Source organism: Sparus aurata, chromosome 1, assembly GCF_900880675.1.
Source record: "Sparus aurata chromosome 1, fSpaAur1.1, whole genome shotgun sequence".
Classification (NCBI taxonomy): Eukaryota; Metazoa; Chordata; class Actinopteri; order Spariformes; family Sparidae; genus Sparus; species Sparus aurata.
Window position 1 is genome coordinate 13,719,833 of NC_044187.1, and position 20,039 is coordinate 13,739,871.

Sequence of the window (20,039 nt, forward strand, 5' to 3'; positions counted from 1 at the left end):
AAAGAATTCTCTCATGTGCCTGACATGGTTTGTGCAGGGAAGAAAATAATTCTCCATAACATACGAAATAATATTTTTCATTCCACAGCAGCTAGTTGCAACAGCCAAATATATCTACAGCAAAGAATGTCAATCTTTGAATTCTGCCCATTTCTTACAAATTACACAGTTGAAGACTTAATACTTTATTTAGGTTGCTATTGAATATTTTCTTTGTCGTCTGACTGACTGATCCTTTACAGCGTACAGTCTCCACAGCATTTTGCCTAACCATGAAACCTCTTACTACAGTAACAGGTATGATGTACGTTTGGTGCACGTGTGATGATATAACTCATACTACTTCCTCCGTGCCCTCATTTCCCCCTAGCCTGGCCTGACCTGCAGGCCTGTTGGTTTCCAGTGGGTATAATCTGAACTCCCATCTCTTCCTGCTCCCTGGTGACACCTTTGTTCTTTGACATCAATGCAAAAAGGACCCAGTGCTGTCAGTGGGCTACACCTTTTGTGTTCAAACAAATAAGCAGCGCCAATCTGATGGGCTTTATCAGTGTCTTCACCGATGATTGGTTTGTTAAAGATACAGTACCACAGAGAGTTGTGGTGGTACATTTGAGATGCCTTTATTGGCTTTTTCAAAGTCTCACTGTATCACGTTACATGCTTTAAATGCGCATGTCGAATGCACTTGCTCTATAAATAAAAATCACAAATGAAAAACTGGAGGAAATACTGATGTTACACAGTCCAGTCCACAAACAGAATTATGTTATTTTCCTCCATAATGTGAGTTTAATCTTTTAGATAGGAGTTCAAGTAACGGAGGAGGGATGGGAATATTTCTGTTGTAACCATCGAGTCTGAAAACCGTTAGCAGGGAGCCTTCTTTGATTTATTTCACTCAGAAGAAAGTCAAAGCCGAGTCTGGTTGTCTAGTCAAACACTTGATGTAGTGCCTCAGCATGGAATAGAGTTATAATGCATTGTAAATGAGAGCAGTGCAAAATGGATTTTGAATTCTAACAGTGTTTTTTTTTTTTCTACGCACAGACTGCCATAACTGGCTGCTTTTGTACATTTGACACTTCCAATGACCATATTGAGACCAAAATAATGACTAAATGTATTGTGTTTTAAGGCAGCAGATGGTGAAATGCACAGCACAACTGAGATATAGCACATTATTATAGAAGTGGAGAGATTAGTAAACAAAATAGCAGCTTCTGTTTACATCCTATTTTAACTCCTGCACCCTCGTTTTATAATGATCCAGACAGGCAAACTTAATTGTGTAGAGCCCCATCCAACACAGCTGTTTGTGTGTTGTCCAAAGAAATGGAGTACCAAAGCTTTTGCAAGGCAGTGATTTGCATACCACTGGCCCAGTGGTAACAACAATTAAATCTCTAAGAGGTCTGTTCTTTGGTTGTTTAGTATTTTTTTGGCTATGTAATTTAGGTTGCATAAATACCGATGAATGACAATCACAGAATTTACCAAACGCTTTGTGAGCGGGAGCATGACTAACACGTCGGTACAGTGGCTCAGTGGCTTAGTGGCCTGCACTGTTGCGGTAAGAAATACCTTTGAATCACGGCAAGGACATGGACCTTCTGTACCCTTTTTTACCAACATGATCCAGTTCTGTTACGAGTTGCGTTCCTAAAGCTTGATTTATGATTGTTGGTTGGGCGTGGTCTCTACACTCTTAGCTGCTAGAGTGTCTCCTGGCTAGAGAGAGCAGACAGACTGGATGTCCGAGGGGCAGGTTACCCATTCACGAACACCATCTTGCCAAAGCAAAGTAGCGTTCTGCTTCCAAGCTCTCTGTGTAGGGAAGTGCAGGTAGACACTCCCTTGCCCGGAGACACAGCTGCAAGTTGAAGAGGTCGGTAGGGTACAGCTGGCAAACTGCTTTATCACCACTGCCAGCAATGCAGACAAGCCAGCGCACATGCGCACAAATTATCACAATGGCGTGGGCCACTCGTGTGATATGGTGTAGACTCAGTGCAGAGCAGCCTTTTAGATACAAAAAAGTGTGTATCAAAGCAGACGTGTCACATATTTTTTTAATGAAGCATGCTTGACAGTTTGGTAACACTTATTACACTTACATCATCATTGATATATATTCTATAGGTTTAATTTATAAGCCATTTATTAAAAAAATCTTATTTGGAAAGTTGCAAATGATATTTATAATGCTTTGCATTGTAATAGATTACGTGTGGCTGATCTGTAAACATTATTTGGATTGACATCATAAAGTTGCTACTGATGTTCATGTTCAACTTTTACAGGTGCTTAATAAATGTTTTTTAAGTCTTTCACTGTCTGTTAACAGTCAAATACCTATTAACTACGGATTTACCATTTATTAGTGATGGTTATTATAAAGGTAATTTGTGAAGTTTGCGTGTCTTCCACGTTTGAGCGAGTTCCCTCCAGGTGCTCTGATTTTGCTTCAACGATCAAACCAGGTGAAGGTTTGTCCCCTGTCGGTACCCTTGACCAAGTCACTGGCTCAGAAGTTGAAGTTAGTCCCTGGGCGGTGCAGAGTGGCCGCCCACCGCTCCTAATACCTTTAGGATGGGTTAAATACAGAGGACGAATTTCACACCGGGGATAAGTAAAGGATAACTTAAATAGTGTTAATCTATGGGGCTGACATAGATTTCAGCACATCCTTTAGTCATATGCTCTCTGCAGTACTGCAACTGAGAAAATCTGCAGCCACTGCTAAATGGCACAGTTGTATTATTGATGTGGGTCATCTACTGTATCTGAGAGGCTATTTTCACAGTCAAGGGGTCCGACCGCTTGTTTGGCTGGTAGCTATTTCAAAGAATCAGGTTAACATAGTTTTTTGTTTTTTTTTGCGGGCGCCTGAAGTCTGTCTGTCTTTTGTAAGCAGATGTAGCGGAGCAGTGTGCTGGTGGCAGGAGGGCCGCGGGGCAGATTACTCTTGTTAAAGTGGGGTCCCCATAGGATCCCATTCAGAAGGAAGTCCTCATAAGTGATGTATGCTGGAGCTGACAGACAACAGAGATTCCACAGCGGGTTGTTGCCAGATTGTGAGATCATTAGCGGAAAGTAGATGTGAGTGGACTCCATTAAATGAAGAATGCTGACAGAGCGTGCGCTGTAACAGAAAGACAGGACTTTTCAGAATTATGTCAAATTTAATACAGTATGCGAGGAGTCATTGGATTTTTTTATGAAAATGTCTTGACAGAATTTGTGACTGAAACTGAGTGTTTTTACGGTAAAAATAGAAATGATAGATTTTGGGGTCCGATGCAGTTTGAGTCAACGTGAGTTCATACATCAACCGCTTTCATAAGAGATAAAAGTAGATCCTTTTCTTGATTAGACATTTTCCAAGATAAGACAAAAAAAAACGAACCTAGACCGGTAAGCCCGCCACGTGCTGAGCTGATAAGCAAATGCACATATTCAGAGGTAAATATGCTGTGCGAGGGCAAGTGAGTGCATGCACACAACGAGCATAAATAAACAACCTCCATCCCCCTCGTGCGCGCACACACACACAGTTGCGTGCACACACACACACACACACACACACCATCGGACGAAGACTTCGCCTGTCTCATGCAGTGTATTTCACTCTAATAATTATTAACAAGATTTGCAGGAATGAGCAAAACAGTTGACAGGAAGGCTCCAGAGTTTTCAGAATTGCCATTTGGTCCCGGCCTATCCAAGCGAGAGTATGTGTGAGTGTGTGCGTGCGTGTCTGTCTGTGTGTTAGTGTGTGTGTGTGTCTGCGCGCGTGCATTAATGGGGTGGGGAAGGGGATGGCTGCGTTGTGTTTCCTGTGTCGCAGTTTACTGTTTTTTAGAGCAAGAAAAATGGGCTTATGTAACGGTCATGTGATTTAGCCAGAAATAGTGGTGGGGCTACAGCTGCTGCCTCTCCTCCTGCAGCTCGGTTCCTTGGCTTTTGGCAGCAGCCAGACAGACACACTGCGCACTACTCCTGCTAGCTCAGAAAACAACTTCTGCTCAGGCCTACACACATATACAAATACTGTACTGTGGAGGCAACAAAGGCAATGCACAGAATGTACATGTTTGAGGAAACTGCATGCAAACATCGCACAAGCTTTCATGCTAAACACTGAAGCGTGAGCCAGAAATCCGAGTTACTTCCGAAGGGATAAACAATACGGGAACGACATGCAGGAAAAATATGCGCCGGCATGCAAACATGTGCATCTTCACAAACCGTTTACGCACAGAATCTTTAATTCAACCCAAACAGAGCTAAGCCATGCACTGGGGTCATCGGGGTCACTGCACCACACTATACCGCTCCATCTGCGCCGCGTCGTGATTTCCATGCGTGTGTATTTGTTTGTGAAAGCAGATACAACATTTGCAGTGTATTTTTTTATTTATTTATTTTTTTTTTAATTGCCAAGTAGAGCAGCTTTGGCCTTGTGTGTGTGAGCCCGTGCATGTATGCGAGTGTATATGGGAGTGAGAGGGAGAGTGAATGACTGTACGTGTGCACGAGCATGAGCCTGCCTGCCTGTGTGTGGGCGTATGGCGCTCTGAGGCTGGCGGACGTGTGGAAAGAGGGAAAAAAAAGAGGGATGGAGACGCAGGCGTAGAGATGGAGAAGAGTGGAGGAGGAGAAGAGCTGTACAGTGAAGAACTAGTGGAGCGGAAGGAAGCGCTCTGAAATGGGAGATCATTGGGTTTAGCTAAGGGCTAGGCAGGAGGCAGGAGGGATTCTCGCCATGTTAGCATCACTGTCAGGAATAGTCGAGCTGCAGCCAGTGTCCTGGTTCCAGTGAATATTAATACTCTCATGCCATATACTGTAAAATACACCATTAGTCATGCGTTGTAGAATGTGAGAGTGGAATAGTCACAATTTCGATCATTTTCACAGCGATAATCACGAAATGTAGATCTCCAATGATGCCAGACAGTTAATGGGTTTCTGTGTTGACCTACATTACAAACCTACAGTAGAATCAAACATTTACTTCCCTTCATGTGAGAAAATGTGTACAAATACTGCTCAGTGCTGCAGAGGTTGACCCTCCTTTCTTTGCTCTTTTAGCTGCACATCACTTTGAAAATATCACTGCTGTTCTATGACAAGCTGCACATTTGCTTCACCACCGTACTGACCCCGTGTCTTGTCTTCCCGTAGGTCAGCACAACTACCTGTGCGCCGGAAGAAATGACTGCATCATTGACAAGATCCGAAGGAAAAACTGTCCAGCATGCCGCGTACGGAAGTGTCTCCAGGCCGGGATGAACCTGGGAGGTGAGGAGTCACACCCCCTCATTACAGACAGATTTTGCCCCGTCACGTGTCTCGGATGTGACATTTGAGTCAGCCTCGCTCTGCGTTCAAGAAATGGTAGATATGGAAAAGTAGGTTTGGCTGTCGTCACAAGAGGCCCGAGGATGCTGAGTCACAGGGTATGTGTGTGTGTGTGTGTGTGTGTGTGTGTGTGTGTGTGTGTGTGTGTGTGTGTGTGTGTGTGTGTGTGTGCGCGCATATACAGTAGTATATCTGAGCACAATATGCATAATGCATCTCCAGGAGGTGTAAAGCTCCAGTACTCTATACGATGCCAACTGACAAAGCCTGCAGACGAGGTACAGTGTTGTATTATGGGGAAATATACTGTAGTTGAGAGGGAGGGTTTGTGTTGTGTTCATGTGTTACCAGTGGCTCATTACAATTCAAGGTCGCAGCGGTATAAACAAAGCTAAAAGCATACTTGATTTGGAGTCCATTAGAGGTATTGAAATTACCAATGATTTTGAATTTTACGCTCCCGAAGGAAGCAAAAGAAAAAAAAAGAAAAGGAAAAGAAATAAATAAATATGTTGTTCATTTCTAAATTGTATTTTGAGATCCTGGGTTTGTTCCTCTCTCCCTCTGCTCATCCCTGCTATTTTCCCGCTGATGTTACAGGTGCTGATGTCATGTTAAAGGTGTAACTCCACAAATTTTACATAAAGCATGTTTTCAGGTTTGAGGGAGCGGCATGAAATCTGCTAAATTGCCTCCAGTGGTGTCACTCAGTAGCTAAATTGCATCGTGGGCAGTGTAGGTGCTAGTTCTTTGAAAAGGAGGAAGAATGCATGGAAAAAAAACGGCAATGTCTGCTGTATGGATTTTAAACATTCATTTTCAAACTGTCCATAATGAGTCCAGTGGACTGCTTTTCAAAACCTGCAGCTTCTGTGGAGCCACAAAAAGCATCGTACCACACTATGAAGTCGTACTCCTCAAGACATCCTGTAAACACCAAAATTGGATCAGCCTTTATGTGTATTTATTGTGCTGCTATAATATTGTAAAGACTTGAGGCTTGAATGAAATATATATGAAAATGTCAAATCTTGTCCAATTACTTGCGAAAACAAAAAAGACCAAAGGATTAAAAACCTTCACACATGCAGCTGCAGCTGTTACTCAGAGTTAGCGTGAGTGCTTCATGCTTTTTAGAGAAATACTTGCCGGGCTTCTAATTGAATCCAAAGTGACATTTTTGCAAATTGGAATGATGTGTCTTAATAGCAGTAGGAAGTTAACAAATGTCTACGGAAAAGGTCCTTAGATTTTTACAAAAAACAACAACAAAGAACAAAGTAAAAAGCCAACTGTGATTCCTGGAGTTGCTGTCGAAATGACTGCAGAGTTGCTTTTCTTAATGATCATCACCTCATTGTCAGACTTGTTATTTTTCTTCGTACCCTGTGGCATATAAGACTCCTGTCATTACACACTTAAGCAATTTTGTTTTTATTTATTCATATATGCAGTGAGGTGATTGTGTAAAAGCGGGGAATATTGAATATTTCAATCCTTTGGGGTATTACTTTAACAGATGCTCTACTGTACTATACAGTACTGTATAGGCTACTGGTTTTAGAAAACCCATTTGGAAATGCACTAGAACTGTGTGCTGTCATGTCAAATCACGTTTGTTTGCTGCCATTTGCAGGCTTTACATTCCCATAACAGCAAGAAACATAGCGGTGGTTTAGTAAATGGCTGCAGGAATGAGCTCCACATTTTTAAAGAAATGACGACAATGATGAGCTTTATTAAAGGGGAGACTAATTTAAAACACTTGTTATGTAAGTTTAATAATGTGAAGAAAACTCAGATGTTCGCAGAAAACATTCAGTTAATGATGCGATATATCAAAATCCCAAACATAGGAGGACAACTATTATCAGTGCAGCATAAAATGTGTTTCATTTCAATGGATTTCTAGGAAAGCAGTCCCATTGCTGGGTTGTCGTCAACAATCTTATAAATTACACTTACAGTGTAGCCACTTAAAAGGACGTGCTCACAATGAGGGCAAAAAAATGACTAACTGTTCAAATTCCGGTGGCGAGGATTTGCTTGTTTACATTTTTGTTCAAGACCTCTGCCTTTGAAAGTTACAGCTAACACATGACAAATGTTCCATTCTGGATACGATCCAAACCTCTTGTAGCACAATGTAAAATAAATAAATTGGCTCTGATTGGGGAAAATCAATTCCAGAAGAGCCCTTCATGATACATTTTCGGCACTGCGAATGTGTGAACGCTTACTTTTTTATGGCCAATTTGACTTGCTTGTATATTTCAGTCAACAAAACTAATGTGGAAATGATGTATTATCGATTGAATGCAGAGTCTCAACGGAGTCCATTTGTCTTTGCTTTGACATCACTCTCCACTTGCATTACACAGTGTTCACGCACAGAGACGTGACAGCAATAAACTCACTCGCTGGGGGAGCGAGAGGCTACAGGTGGGAGCTGGGATCACGACGGGTCGTGTGAAAATGCTATATGAGCAGCAGCAGCAGCAGCAGTGATGAGGTGGTGTTTTGGAGCCGTATGCATGCAGCTGTCAGGGTTAAAGGAAATGTGCAACAGCAGCGGTAGCTCATGTTCAACCCTGTCGCTCTCATCAAACATTGTTTTTAAGAGAGTTACAAACGTCGGCATTTAGCAGTTATGATCGTTCCTCTGTGATGCAATTTGCTGTTGTTTGGCATCCTGAATGGATTTAGACCACATTGACACCCCTTGAGGTTGACCTGACTGACACCATTCCCCAAAATAATTATAATACTAATATTACTTTTTATCTACAAATTAGACAGTTGTTATTGAGGACTATGGCAAACTGTTTTATGCTTTGGTACATGCCTTTTGCATTTTATTTTTAAAGTTAAACCTTTTTAAATGTATCTAAACTATATTGACACAAAAAAGGAGCCTCGTCACAGGGGTGGAATGAGGAGTGATGTAAAAAAAAAACAACAAAAAAAAAAACGATGCGTCAGTCATATGAAGACACGACAGTTGGGCAGAAGCGCAATTATTCACTGAAAGGATACGCTCACCCAAAATAAAATTCAGTCATTATCCACTCACCCCCACCATGATGGAAGGACGGGTGAGGTTTTCATAGCCCACAAAACATTACTGAAGCTTAACAGTAAAACAGCGTTGCAGCATTCTCCTGAATAACTGAAGTAGATCGGGACTTTTTTTAAAAACATAAAAATGCTCCATACAGCTTGTCTGACATAAATCCATGTCTCTGTAAGTCCAGAGATCCCATATTGATATGAAAAGGAGCCGTTTACACCCTCTGTGCGTGGTTGAGCTTGTTCACCCATTTCAGACGGGGTGCTTTCAGCTCACCAGCTACAGCGAAGATTTCGGAGTGAAAAGTGTAAATAGCGTCTGCGAATATATTGGGGATCTCGAAAAGCTTCCGTAGTCTTCGACTTCACTGGCTGAGCTGGCTGTACTGTAGCTGTTTAATGTCTTTTTCCTCTGTCGTTTTAAAACAAGTTTCGGGGGAAACTGCAACACTGTTTTGCTATGAAGCTCTAGAAACCTTTTGTGTACTGTATCAGCATGAGGGTGAGTAGATAATGACTGAATTCTCATTTTTGTGTGAACTTATCCTTAGGCATCTCACCGGCACAAAAACACGACTTGTAGTAAACACATCTCTTTCTAGTGAAACGTAATGTGTTGAAAAGCAGCAGATGACCATGAGTCATGAATAAAAGCTCAAGGTTGCCAATGAGCGTGGCGGTGTGTTTGAGTTGCAGCGATCTGAATGAGTGCTCAGCTGTTTGGATCTAATTTTGATATGAAGGCGATTAAATGTTGGTGTCAGATTCCCAAAGCTAAAGAAGAAACGTGGTGCTTGATAAATAATAAGTATGTGGAGAAAAAGTGAGTGAAAACTGAGTTTGTGCTTGGTAAAATAAAGGAAAACTCACCTCTTGACTTTGCTTCGTAGGACAACAGTTGTCTTTATGTTCCTAGTGGAAAAAGGCTCCAAACAATTCAGTCAAATAAATCAGCCCATAGCTACGTAGGCCCACAAAACACAGCATTAGCCACATAGCTTACTGACATTTCTTTAGCATGTTAGCTAGCAAATTCTCTCTCTTCTCTCGAATTCCTTTGGGAAGGTGAAGCTAGTTATTAAAGCTATCTTAAAGAAGCAAGATGTCGCGTCCCAAAACAGCAGGACAGGAAATGTCAGGCTTCAGTTTCAGGCACAGTTCGCAAAAGCCAACAACAATATTTGAACCAAGTGAAGGTAGTTTATTGCCTTCAAGGTGCTACTACTTCATCGTCTCATGTTGGACTGAGAGCAAACCAGACGTTATTAGTAGCTCACTGTTGCCTCTTCTGTGGTACAAAGTGGTATTACGAGACAGGGCGGGCAGTGTACAGCCGGTTAGCATGCTAACTTCAGTCTCTTTTACATGACGTCAACGTTTAACTCTTCAAACTCTGTTGGCTGTTTTTGAGTTGAAAACTAAAATCCTCCTTCAAAAAGATGGCCATATGGCACAGGTCATCTTTAATATCATTATACATTTTATATAACAAAAATTATGTGCGAGTGTTGCTATATATCTGGAGTTGATGACCTGAGAAAGGCGAGAGACTCTACTATGATGAATTGTATGTCATTTTTTCGTCAACCCTCAGAGACCCCCATTTGGGAATGCTTAAACAATACACAGGAAATTAAACATGAATATTGTTCTTTTATGTGCTCTTGGTTTCACCGGACACTATTCCAGATGGACACTTTCCAATTTCTGATTCACACTCTAACATTTGGAGTTACAACTTCCCAGAAGCTATAACTTTCTTCACCTACAGAGATAACAGATTTTCTTGAGAATTATAGAAGCTGTTGAAGCTGATAAGCTCATCTATAACCTTGAAGTGGAAAAAAATAAATCAATAAAACTACATTTAAAATGAAATCTTTGATATCAACAAGCACAAAGTTTTGCACTCAGATAGGCTACTACGCACTATAAATTTATATAAGTTGTACCCATGTAGTATCTGTCACATTTCAATTATAACCTCAGATGTCTAATGTAATAAATGCCACCATCAACAATGTGTTAATGAGGGCTGTTGTGTTCCCCGCAGCACGAAAGTCCAAGAAGTTAGGGAAGCTGAAGGGTGTCAGCGAGGACCTGCAGGGCTCGAAGGACGGCCAGACTGCCACAGGTGGCGTTGGCGGTTACCTGTCCTCAGAGAAGGAGCTGAACGCCAGTGCTGCCAATGCCCTGGTGCCCCACGGGCCTGGGGTGGTCACACCTTTTCTGCCGCCCTCCATCTGCAGCGTGTTGGAGCTGATCGAGCCTGAAGAGGTGTACTCCGGCTATGACAACACGCAGCCTGACACCACCGACCACCTGCTGTCCAGTCTCAACCGCCTGGCCGGAAAGCAGATGGTACGAATGGTCAAGTGGGCCAAAGTACTTCCAGGTTAGTGACCAATGGAGTGGTGGGCAGAGGCCCAAAATGTTGTTTAAGAGAGGTGTTGAAGCCAGGACTGGAAAGGAGTGGAAACTTATTAGTTACGTGAAAATAATGTCCGTAAATCTTATTTTTAAAGGGCCACTGTGCAGAATTTAGTGGCATCCAACCAACTGAATATACCCCCAGTCTCACCCTCCGCTATGGAATATTATGTTCCATTTCTGCCCTTTAATCCCCCTAAATCCTACACACCGGACCTTTGAAGGTTATGTTCAATGGACATGGTTTTAAAAGTGAATCAAAAGGATAAAAGATTAAAGTAGCTTGTAAATTCGGAAACGTGTATATTTTCAGAATGTCTTCAACCACTTTTACGTCTATATTGTTATCATTGAAATGTAGTCAGTTTTGTTTAGAAACTGGTAAGTTGTTAAACACATCAGTCTAACAAATCAGCAGGAGTCTCCACTGTAATTACAGAGTGGGGTATTTTTATGAAGATAACACGCCTGCATCGTCTTCTTTTGATCTCCACATTTTTCAGAACGCGACACCGCTAGTTTTGTCAGGGCACGCGGTTTTAATTTTAAACACAAGGTCAGGAAATGATCCTGTAAAGCTTCAACAGGATTAGGAAGGGAATCCTGTTTTACCATTTAATGGAATCAAGATTAAGATATCCAAACAGAACTCATTTACATCATCGCTGTCAGATGTTGTGCTGAACAGAAGATCTAATGTCTATCTCATTAATTTCTACCTTAAAATCCGCCAGAGGAAGAAAAAAAAAATATTTGAAAAGGGATAAACAAGTTCCCCTATAATGCCAGTCAGTGGGAGACATATTGAAAGATGCCTCACAGGTAGCCTCTTTGAGGCTGTTTAATTTGCTGTATTGCAAATATTTGATACCTCCACGGTGTCTGCTTGCCATATCCGGACGTATAAATAGAAGGGGAGCCAGACAGAAGGGTCAAAATGAGTACCTTCGACTTTCAGATATGTCCCCGCCTGCATTCAGCTTACATTTGGATGTGGCAGGTCTGACACACAGGGCCACATGGAACAATATTGTCACCAGCACTATGTTCGCAGGAAAGTCAGACTTGGTTGGGAGCTAAATTATTAGCACATACTTCTCTGATGTTTTGCTATGTTTAAAGCCACCAAGAAAAAGAAAAAACATCAAACTCTGATTAGTTCATAGTCTAATAATTGATAATCAGCCAGCCCTGTGCGCTCTTTGTTATTGGCTAAATACAGAGTGTAAAGCCAGGGACCTAGAATACCTCTTCTACAAATGTGTATATATATATTTATATTATTGTATTTTGCAGATTGACTGCGTATTGACTAAAATAGTCCCTAAGCCTCGATAAGTGACTTGCGTGTCCTCACTTGGCCCGCGTTTTGCATGAGGAGGAGTTTGATTGCGAGTTTGGCAAGTTTCCTATTCGACTCTATTTTTGGAGCACCATAGACGACCCGCCAATAACTGGAGGCCTTGAGGGAATTTGTATGAAACAAGAATGGGTGAATACTTCTCAGTGGTTATCACGTCTAAACAAATATTGGCACAAAATAAGCACACTGTGGCAGAGATACGCACTGGTGATGTAGTGCACGTGAGCAAACACGCAGGCCGCAGACATGCCCGTAAGTTGGTGCTCAAGTCCAAATGTATTCAATCGATGCCAGAGTACCGACAGCCACATTCAAACATTGTGCTTTTTTTTTTCTCATCAGCCTCATCTGTGTCTGCTATGTGTGTCTGTGTGTGTGTGTGTGTGTGTGTGTGTGTTAGGTTTCCGGGGCCTGCCCATCGAGGACCAAATCACCCTGATCCAGTACTCATGGATGTGTCTGTCCTCCTTTTGCCTCAGCTGGCGCTCCTACAAACACACCAACGGACAGATGCTCTACTTTGCCCCTGACCTCATCTTTAACGAGTAGGTCTACACTTCCATATCTGCAGGACACCGCACACACCGGGCTGATGTTATTAAAGCGCACTGCTCGCTGACATTTAGCAGCAGTCGGGGGAAGAAATGCTCAGATCCTTTACTTGAGGATAAGATAAGTTCACCCAAAAATAAAAAAGGAAATGACAGTCATTATCGGCTCATCGCCATGCCGATGGAAAGTGGAGCGAAAGTTTTGCGGCTCACGAAACATTTCGTCACGGCAAAACAGTGTTGCAGCATTATCCTAAACAACTGAAGTAAGAAGGGACTTCATACTGTTCGCCTGGCTTAATTAAAGTCTCAGACAGCCCGAATGGAGGTGAAAAGACGTGATTTACGCCCTTTTTTTAAAGCCGAAATCTTCGCTGTAGCTGCCAAAGCTACGAGTGTTAGCGATCACCCCGTCTGAGGTGAGTGCACAAGATCAGCCGCGTGTCCCCAATCCCCAATCAACTTCAGATGTTTAGAGGGATGCTGCAACACTGTTGTGCTGTTAAACTTTTGGAAATGTTCCGTAGGCTACAAAAGACCAAAGAACATTTCCCGACTTAATTTGTATTTTTCAGTGAACTATCCCGTTAAGCGCAAGTAGCAATCCCAGCGTGTAAAAATACTCTGTTACAAATAAAAGTCTTACTTAATTATAAATATGTAAGGACTTCCAGCAGAATGTAACATATCCAAAGTCAAACTTCTAGCTATGCAAATTGTCCTTTTTATAACCCACATATTTAGAATAATATTTTAATCGGGACTGCAGGGATTCTCCTTTTAGTTTGTTTTGTTTGTTGCTGGACAATTCAGAACTTTACTAAGTAGTTAAGTACATGGTGACCTCACGTAAATCCCAGCATAGCTTTGCACAACCCTAACCCGTCTAATCAGCGACATAAACTGACCTGAGCTGACCTGAACTGACCTGTGAAAGCCTTATATCTACAGCAGCACTTTATATAGGTAATAGGTTTACTACGTGTTTTGTTGTGAAAATCAACAAGGCTAGTAACCGCAGTGATATTAATGTAGCAAGGTAGAGGTATAAAGCAGAGGTACCTTCGGAGATATAAGGTGTTTGTGTCCCATATATTTAATAATTCATATCAAAGAGAGGTTTCAGAAATCAGAAATTAGGCATTATGTAAAATACAATTGATATCGTCTGATGTCCTGTGGGATCCCCCCACACACACACACATACACAAACATGTCTATTAAGTGAGGTAGAGTAATTTGTTTTTCAGAGTATATAATTAGTAGATACAGTAATTGGATCGAACAGCAAAGCTTTGACTATTAAACGTTTAGTAGCCCCTGCTAGTTTTAGAGGCTCATCAGATGCAAATGTATGCATGAACATCGATTTCACTCGTAGAATTTGGAGAGTAAGGAGTTTATTTACCTGCTGTACTATTCTGAATGTCCCATTAACATACCTGAAGAATATTCAAGGGGACAAAATGAGTTTTTATGGTAATGACGTTGCTTTCAGGACATCATTTTGTTAAAACAAGGTCGTAATCTTCAAGAGGAAATACGTTTTATACTTTCTGATGGTTCCTTAATTGCGTCGAGCCCAGGTGATCGAGGCCTAGCAAAGGCCGGTGAATGGGCTAACATGATGTGTGTTAATGTTTGATCAGGAGAGCGGGTGCATGTGGGCCTTTCCTCCCCGGAGCCGTGGTGCGCAGCTGGTGATGAATTGAACGTTGTAGAATTAATCAAAAATGAGAATAGCAACCTCTGTAGGCAGCCCTAATGTGGAGGAGCCAGTTCACTCAGGGGCAGCTTTAAAAGCTCCAAATAAAAGCTTGTGTAAGTCAATGTCAGTGGGTCAGTTTGTCCCAAACAAATACATAGATAAATAAACAAACAGCAGCACGAATGCCATTGTGCAACGTGGCTGCAGCCTCTGCGAGCCTGTGTTGTATCACCGTGGTCTCAGTGCAGTTGGTAAAACATTAGTTTGCCACACCAGCGAACCTCTGATCCTTTAATCAATTTAGTGGCAAGTGGATCACGGTTTATTAAGAATTATGCATTTCCTTCTGTGAGATGACAACAGCTTTTGGAGAAAATCTAATTTTGTGATTGAGACATAATGGCTTGTGCCTCTTGGCAAGTTCAGTCCGGAATTACTTCTAACAGAGCAAAATGTTGGAGTTGCACATGCATTCCTGTAATGAATTAACATGAAATCTTGGGGGAGAAATTAAGTTATCTTTTCTGACGGCACAGTAAGCCGCTGCCTCTGCATGTGATGCGTTTACAGCGGGCCTGTCCCATTGACAGATGGGCCTGGTATTCGGCTTGACAGAGCACATGAGATGTAGACCGGCTGGAGATGGAAGGTGGCCTGGATTTTTGGTCACATGCTTTGCCGCTCTGTGTGAATGTCAGTGCCATCTTCGCTGTGTCTGTTATCAGGTCAAGGTGCATGCCTCGCCTCTTCTTAACGTACAGTAGTCTATCTGTTGTCTAGCTCATTGATAATTCTGTGAAAAATAACAAGGGCAGAATTGGTCCATATCTTTGCTGAGTCCACTCGGTCTTTGGGGGGTTGGACGTTGTACACTTGTTTCCATAGCTACTTAGTGCTTATTGACCCAGGGCATTAAGGCATTTATTGAATAGACTGTCCGCTCACTCAGCTCTTAGAGTGGAATCTGTCACTGATTGAGGGTAAATACTGCAAAGACAGACACGCATTTTATATTAAAGACGAAGTAAGCCTGCACTATCTGTGCCATTCAGTTACATGAGCAATGCTCCTAAAACAATAAGTCGTAAGGACATATTCATATGAAAATACATATTTTTTGGGGCTTCAAGACAACCAAATAGGGTTCCATGTTTAAGGTCAATTCAATTTTCATTGCACAAGAAGTCGTTAAGTGTTGAGGATGAGGAAAGACACTGCTCTGTAGTCTGGCGTTACAGCGGCGGATACTTCTGAATCACTTGCCAGACGGCAGCAGGGTGAACAGAATGTGTCCGGATGTTGTCATTTAGTATCCTTTGGGCTCCGTGCAGACATCTCACCTCACTACTGATCTCACTGTGCCAGTTTGTGTGATGAATCCAGTCAGAAATGCCTTCTATCGCTCCTCCATGAAAGTTGATGAGAGCTTGGCACCAGAATTTGTCCAAATATTCCTTAAGAAGTGGAGCCTTTTCTGAGCTTTTCTTGACCAGGGTGACGCGGTGTAAAGACCAGAACCAGGTTCTCTGTGATGTCACTCCCAGGAGCCTAAAACTCACCTCACTTGCTCCACCTTAGCCCCACTGATGTAGAGAGGACATCCGAACAGGTTTTCTGTCTATGTAGAGCACTTTGTCGAGCGCAGGACGTTCTTCATGTAGCCAATCGTATCCGTTCTTTTTAATCAATGTTACACATTTAAGACATTTACAGTCACAGACAGCAGCTGCTCTATCGTTGGACGACGGTAACCACCAGTTAAAAGTACAATTTCTGTCAGTTTGCAGGCTAGTCAGCTAATTAGTCAGCTGTGGTTGGCGGTGGACCTTCTAAAGATTTTAGATCAGTCTTCAAGGTGTCCTACAATCTAGCAGTCTACAATCTACTAGTCGAGGTATCCAATGTTTTCTCACTTACTTTTCTTACCATCTGACCAGCAGATCCATGCCACTTGAGCCAAAACAAAAGAGCGATGGGGCCGAATTACTTCAAATGGCTTGTTCATAGATTGTGATATGAAGTTTTTACCAGATCGCCCACCCCTAGTCTAGACATTCAGCTCAGATGCAATACGGCATACGGTCCTCATTTGTCAGAATCACTGCTAACAGAACTCTGTCTGTCCTTGCAAACTGCAGTTACTGATGCCCGATGATTTACGCTGTGCCACTGTTCCCCTGCCAGCTCGGCTGTCAGTCAAACACATACACCGGCCCACCCATCTCTAATGTATCTCCAAAAAAACCTTTGTCACCTTTCCCTATTAAAAGAATGAACACAAATGTTACAATTTAGACCTAATACTTGATTAATTGTGATTTCAGTGACATTTCTGAAAAATTTTGTTTCGGCAAACAAGTTTTGTCTTTTGGCTTCCTCCATTCCAAGGTGAATGCGAACCCTCCTTTTTTTCCTCCTCACTCCTTCCTGAATCTTCCACAGCGCCGGAGAAAGAGAGCGAGTTCAAGACTGTGAGAGAAAGACATAAAGAGAAACGGAGCGAGTGCACGACAGAGAGATAAAGAGAGATGAGAAAGAGCGAGAAAGGGGGAGGAAAGGAGAGACGTTGCTGCCAATTTTTTATTTTTTTTTTCTTTCCTCCCCAAAACCAGCAGCTCATTTTGGGCAGTGATTCAGCAAAATTGATTTCAGGAAGAGAGTGCGAGAGTGGAGAGAGAGAGGGAGAGGGAGAGGGGGAAAAAAACGTGTGGAGACTTTAGAAACTCCTGCCCAAAGTTGTATCAAATGATGTTATGCCGCACTTTGTGAAACTGCTCACATACACAGAGCGGCTCAGCGGGGGAAACAGGTCCGCTGCTCTCCCAGACGCTGTCACAGTTTATCAGTTATTTAGGCCGACAGACACAGCTGTACAGTAAATATTGTAAAGTGTTATGCCGTCTCTTGCTTTAATGGGAACATTATGCGCCAGTTTCCAATCGGCTGCTCCCCGTCTCCCCCCCTCTACAGAATGTCTAGTTGTTATCAGGGTGAAGTCTCCACCCTCGCTGCCTGTGTAACGATGCGGTTTCCCCTGTATTTTGGGGTGAAACTCAAAAGTGTTTCAAGTGGAGCCACACCACTCGCATTAAATTACTGAAGTCTCAGTGCGATGGTGATTTACAGCGAAGAGAAGTGGCATCTAAAGCCAGCGATTCCCCCTGAATCTGTGGCATCTGCGGAGCACATTTCTGATTGGCTCACGCTTTATCCCTCCTAATGTTTCTTTCCTGTTTTTGTGAGCCCTGTGACGTAACCGAGATTATTTTGCTGATAAAATGTGTGTGAAGGAGAGCAGGAGCGAGATAGTGTTATGCACGGCGAGCGCGCGCAATTTGCACGCAAACTTGGCGGCGTCTTTTCCGACAAGTCGACGCACATAAACCCAGTTCAGTCAACATTTGCATCCGTGACATATGTTTCACGTGTGCGTCATTTCTGTCGACGCGCAGCAAACATGTTGTTCAACACATCCTAGTTAAGAATGTTTCTATGGTGACTGGGGTTAGATAAGGGGTCTGTCACAGCCTTAAGGAAAGTGGTGCATCTGTGCTGTGATACTGTACGCAGCACTCTGCAATCTGGGGGGATTTGGTATTCTGCTCTTAGCCCAGACTAGCAGGATCCTCCTCTGCACTGTGTGGAAATATTGTTTCACTGGGCTGAACTAGTTTGGTAGGAAAAGGGAGTGAGGAAGTGAATGAGTAAGTCTGCTGTGACATAAAAAGCAGAATGAGTGGGTAAACTGATGAATAAAGGAGTGAGCAGAGGTAACTGATCGCATCTAATACAGGAGGTTCTGCAGAAAGTACCTAATTCTGGTGTTGTGTTTTCTTTTCGCCCGTCTTCAGGGACCGCATGCAGCTGTCGGCCATGTACGACCTGTGCCTGGGCATGAGGCAGGTGAGCCAGGAGTTCCTCCGACTGCAGCTAACCTACGACGAGTTCCTCTCCATGAAGGTCCTCCTGCTCCTGAGCACAGGTAGACAACGAGCCACTGGCCTGCAAAAACCACTTATTATGTACCCGCCTGCACACACTGCTTCTGTTCTGCGGCGTTACCTGCATATTGTCCACGAACTCCCCTCGAGCAAAAATTATTAACTGTATGATAAAATGCCAGCTGGAAAATAATTTGTTTAAAAAATAAATAAATAAATAAAAAAACATTATGTAATCAACGTTAATTTCATGCAAGAATTAATTGAAATTTCAGGCTGTCTATAACTCAAACTGACTAAATAAAAAAGCACTGACATTATTGCTGCAGGTGTGAGTTCCCTGGCTAGAGGGCTCACAGAACAAACACTGCTTATAGAGATCACAACACTTGCAACCACCCTCGTGCCTGATAACGGCGACCACATTTCATGGCAGCGATTGAACTGACCATGTTTCTTCCCCGATATTGAAAGATGGATTCTCCTTTCTTCACAATCTGCATTCAAAGTCATCCCAACGGTGTGAAAGTGGGATTGTTCAATGTCTTTAGCTGCAACCATTGACACATAAAAATACTAATATCCCAGACACAAGTGTTTGTATATTCTACTGGTGAAGTGAACATTTTACCTTGTTTTATAGCATTAAATGACTAATTAAAACCAAAATGATCAGATAAAAATGACCACTTGAACATCAGTGTGAAGAGAGTGAGCTAAAGAATGACCAATGATTCATCTGCTAACATGGAGGGGGAGTGAATTATGACCTGTACTCCGGCCAGCCACCAGGGGGAGGAGCTGCCATGTCGTCCACCTTTTATATATGTCGATAACTACCCCCAAAAAATTTCCTCTCTCCTTGGCGGCCACAGTTTTCGCTCTAGGAGGCGGAAAATCGGCAGTGGAAGGTCAAATGTGTCCGTGAAGGTGTGCGTTTGCGGTCATGCCAATTGGCCTGGCTGTTGTAGACACCTGTGGGAGGCATCGTTGAGCTCAGCGGAGTTCCTTTATCATTGCTCTGTCTCCTTCTGTTGATCCATCAGCTCGCTGGTCCACAACGGTGTGTCCGCCCGGCAGCAACCTCGGCTTTCTATCCACGAGGCTGAAATTTGCCGCGGAGGTCAAGCGTTTGGGAGGGTTGTGTGCCAGTGAATGTATGAACACGTGGATGCCCGCGAGGTATATATTCAGGCCTAGCTGATCAGGAGATCATGCTGGCGAGGGTGTTAGCGTAATTTCACTGAAATATTATTACAGATTTTTCTTGCACATCATATTCATCGACACGCTCCCTACCATTTTAATGAGACTCAAACCTGTGCGTTGTTATCGTGCTGCTTGTGCTGCATCCTGACTCAACCATCACGGTGGTGCAGTTGGATGATGGTTTTTAAGACCACTGATAATCTGCGGTTTGTTTTTCGACGGGGGAGGTGTCTGTGTCTCGGCTATTACAACTCTCACAGGCAAAGGTGCGACGCCTCGTGCGTTCCCAAATCAACGCTTGCTCCTCACAATTGTATTGTGTTATGCGGTGGAGTGTTTGGATTGCCTGAGCCCCCAACAGCTCCCACATTGAATGTATGGATAAGGCGTCTTGTGCTCCC

At 42.8% G+C, this 20,039-nt stretch overlaps 1 protein-coding gene across 1 annotated transcript in view; it reads left to right on the forward strand.

Moving 5' to 3' along the window:
* The window catches only part of nr3c2 (nuclear receptor subfamily 3, group C, member 2), an 81,164-nt gene that overhangs the window by 48,666 nt on the left and 12,459 nt on the right, over window positions 1–20,039 (forward strand). Inside the window, exons 4-7 of the mRNA XM_030418022.1 lie at window positions 5,191–5,307; window positions 10,490–10,831; window positions 12,630–12,774; window positions 18,340–18,470. Of these exons, the coding sequence (XP_030273882.1) occupies window positions 5,191–5,307; window positions 10,490–10,831; window positions 12,630–12,774; window positions 18,340–18,470 (735 nt within the window). The remainder of the gene's footprint in view (window positions 1–5,190; window positions 5,308–10,489; window positions 10,832–12,629; window positions 12,775–18,339; window positions 18,471–20,039) is intronic.